The sequence below is a fragment of the Penaeus monodon genome, chromosome 25 (assembly GCF_015228065.2).
Source record: "Penaeus monodon isolate SGIC_2016 chromosome 25, NSTDA_Pmon_1, whole genome shotgun sequence".
In the NCBI taxonomy this organism is placed as follows: Eukaryota; Metazoa; Arthropoda; class Malacostraca; order Decapoda; family Penaeidae; genus Penaeus; species Penaeus monodon.
Genome location: NC_051410.1, coordinates 31496482 through 31498855, shown reverse-complemented (window position 1 = coordinate 31498855; position 2374 = coordinate 31496482). Strand labels below are relative to the sequence as shown.

The 2374-nt window shown below is 35.9% G+C and overlaps 1 protein-coding gene across 1 annotated transcript in view; it reads right to left on the bottom strand.

Annotated features, from left to right (window-relative positions):
* Positions 1–2374, bottom strand: part of LOC119589145 (heterogeneous nuclear ribonucleoprotein R-like) — a gene marked incomplete in the record, with an annotated part of 129871 nt that overhangs the window by 113042 nt on the left and 14455 nt on the right. Inside the window, 1 exon segment of the mRNA XM_037937721.1 lies at positions 352–487. Coding sequence (XP_037793649.1) covers positions 352–487 — 136 coding nt within the window.

Sequence of the window (2374 nt, the reverse complement as noted above, 5' to 3'; positions counted from 1 at the left end):
CCTATGACTGAAACCCTTTCAGCTGCTGCAGGTAAGGATGCTATAGCTTCAGCACAGCATCAAACAGTGCTAATACTAAATTATTCCATGGGAGATATAAACTTAGGATGTGTGGAATGGGGGGAGGGGAGTTCACAGGGGGAGCAGTGAGTATGATGCACCATCAAGCAACCATGTTTAGAGCCAGTTATATTGTGGAAATGTCTAGCTTTACAAATCTATAATGTAGAGGGGACCACTTAAAACACATTCTTAGTGTAAGAAGCTGCCAAGTCAATGGTGACAGAACGCACAGCTAGGACTGACATACCCACAAGCCACTGACTACCTGTGACACAAAGGTCAACTTACGTGCGTGCTTTGCAAACTCCTCATATAATTCATGTCGCTCCCTGTTCTTGGGGATATTTCCTACGAACAATCGATGATTGTTGTATGAAATAGTGACCCCTAATTTTTTGCCGCGCTGAATTTCATATTCATTCAGCTGCAAAAGATATGACGATTCCTGTATATGGGCATAAATTAAGTTTTAAAAGTGAATCTACTTGGAACCCTGAAATAAACTCCACAGCCCTCAAGACAAGTAGATTCGGTAATGAAAATGGAGAGGTATTCCTCTGAGGAAAAGGGGCAAGCCTGCATTTTTCAGAGGAATACCTCATGATAATGATGATGTACAAACAAACATTTGAGCGCTCTCACTTTACCTGTGCGTTTTGAAAATTCTTCCATAATTTCTTCTTTAGACTTTGATTTTGGGATGTTCCCCACAAACAGCCGCAGATTAGGAATGCTAATATTAACTTTCAGGGCAGCATTTTCCCTGACATTGTAATTATCAAGCTGTGAAAAAGAAAAAAATACCTGCTTGGCATCAGTGACAACTGATTTGGGCCTTAATATTTACTTGCAAATACTACAGCAAACTACAACTACTGTGTTGCATTCTGAAGGAGAATTTCTTATATAAAGAAGAGTTTAGGATAGTTCAGGTAGAGTGAGCACAGTTCGTTACTGCTGAACTGTATGTTAATTGATACAATACTGCCAAGGTATCTTCTACTTCTTTCATTGTCTTTTTTACTACTTATAGTTGTCATTCAAAATCTAGTCCCCCCACCCCCCTAGAACCATAGAGAAAGAGGGCTTGTGATCATCGTCAAGGAGTAACAAAACTTCCTGGATCATTTGAAAATAAAGGCATTACTACTCGTCACGTTTGTTAATGATACATTTCATGAAGTTCCACAAATCACTGTGGACTGTTATCATTCGTTTATTATTATCACTACTTTCTCTCTTTTATGAGGATTTGGGCTTATTTCTTTGTTGTTGCATATCTTAAATCTTCTTGTCAATATTTGAGCCAAAGTGGATGGAGATTTGGCTACGTAAAGGCTGCAAGCTTAATGTAAAGCAAGAGTACCTTAATTTCTTTTAATTCAAAACAAACATACACACATTGGCAAACACACTTTGGAGACTGTGTGTACGAATGTGTATAATGTGTAGTATAGTGTGGTTTGATTTGTGGTATGGTGCAATGTGAGTTTAATGTGATTAAAATGCACAGGCACATGCACATACATGTGTATTTGTCAGTGTCAATGGACAGGTATGGAAAATCCCTCATCCAACCAAGGGAATTAGATTCACTGAATAATGATGTTACTTGAAAGACTAGAAGACAAAAAATTGTAGTCGTCCTTTTTTTAAACAGCGAATACATGACTTGTGTTATAAACCTATCAATAGTACATCAGAAACACAATCGACCAAAAAGGGGCCTTAGATATATTTCTCTTTAGTTATGACTAAAATAATGAACATACTTTAAGAAAGCATATTCCTTAAACCTTTCTTTATGTTTGGGCTAAATGCTGTCCCCAAATGAACCAAAAATACTAAGATCAAAACTGTGCAAAGGTAAGTATATAAACACATACCACTTCAAACCAAACAAGTATACTTAACTGTAATACTCACTACAAAACTTCTAGCATTATATAACTAAACCACCTACCTTCTTCACTGAATCGAACTGTAGTACTGTGACAAGATACATATAACATTCCATTGGAAAATATAACTAAAATTCACACTAACAGCTTCACTCATTCATAAACAGTAATAAAGCATGATGCGCAAGCAAATACATTTTATATTACACTTGTTTTGGATTAAAATTAATGTATACATCCTCTTCACTTACATTCAAAACTCACCTTTAATCTAATGTTAAGTATATAAATTATTTGCATGCACAAAATATGCTTCTTCCCTTTCCCTTAGTCACTAATTACATTACTATAAAGTGCATTATATTTTTATGATAATCTATATGGTAATAGGCTTACTTTTTTCCAACTTC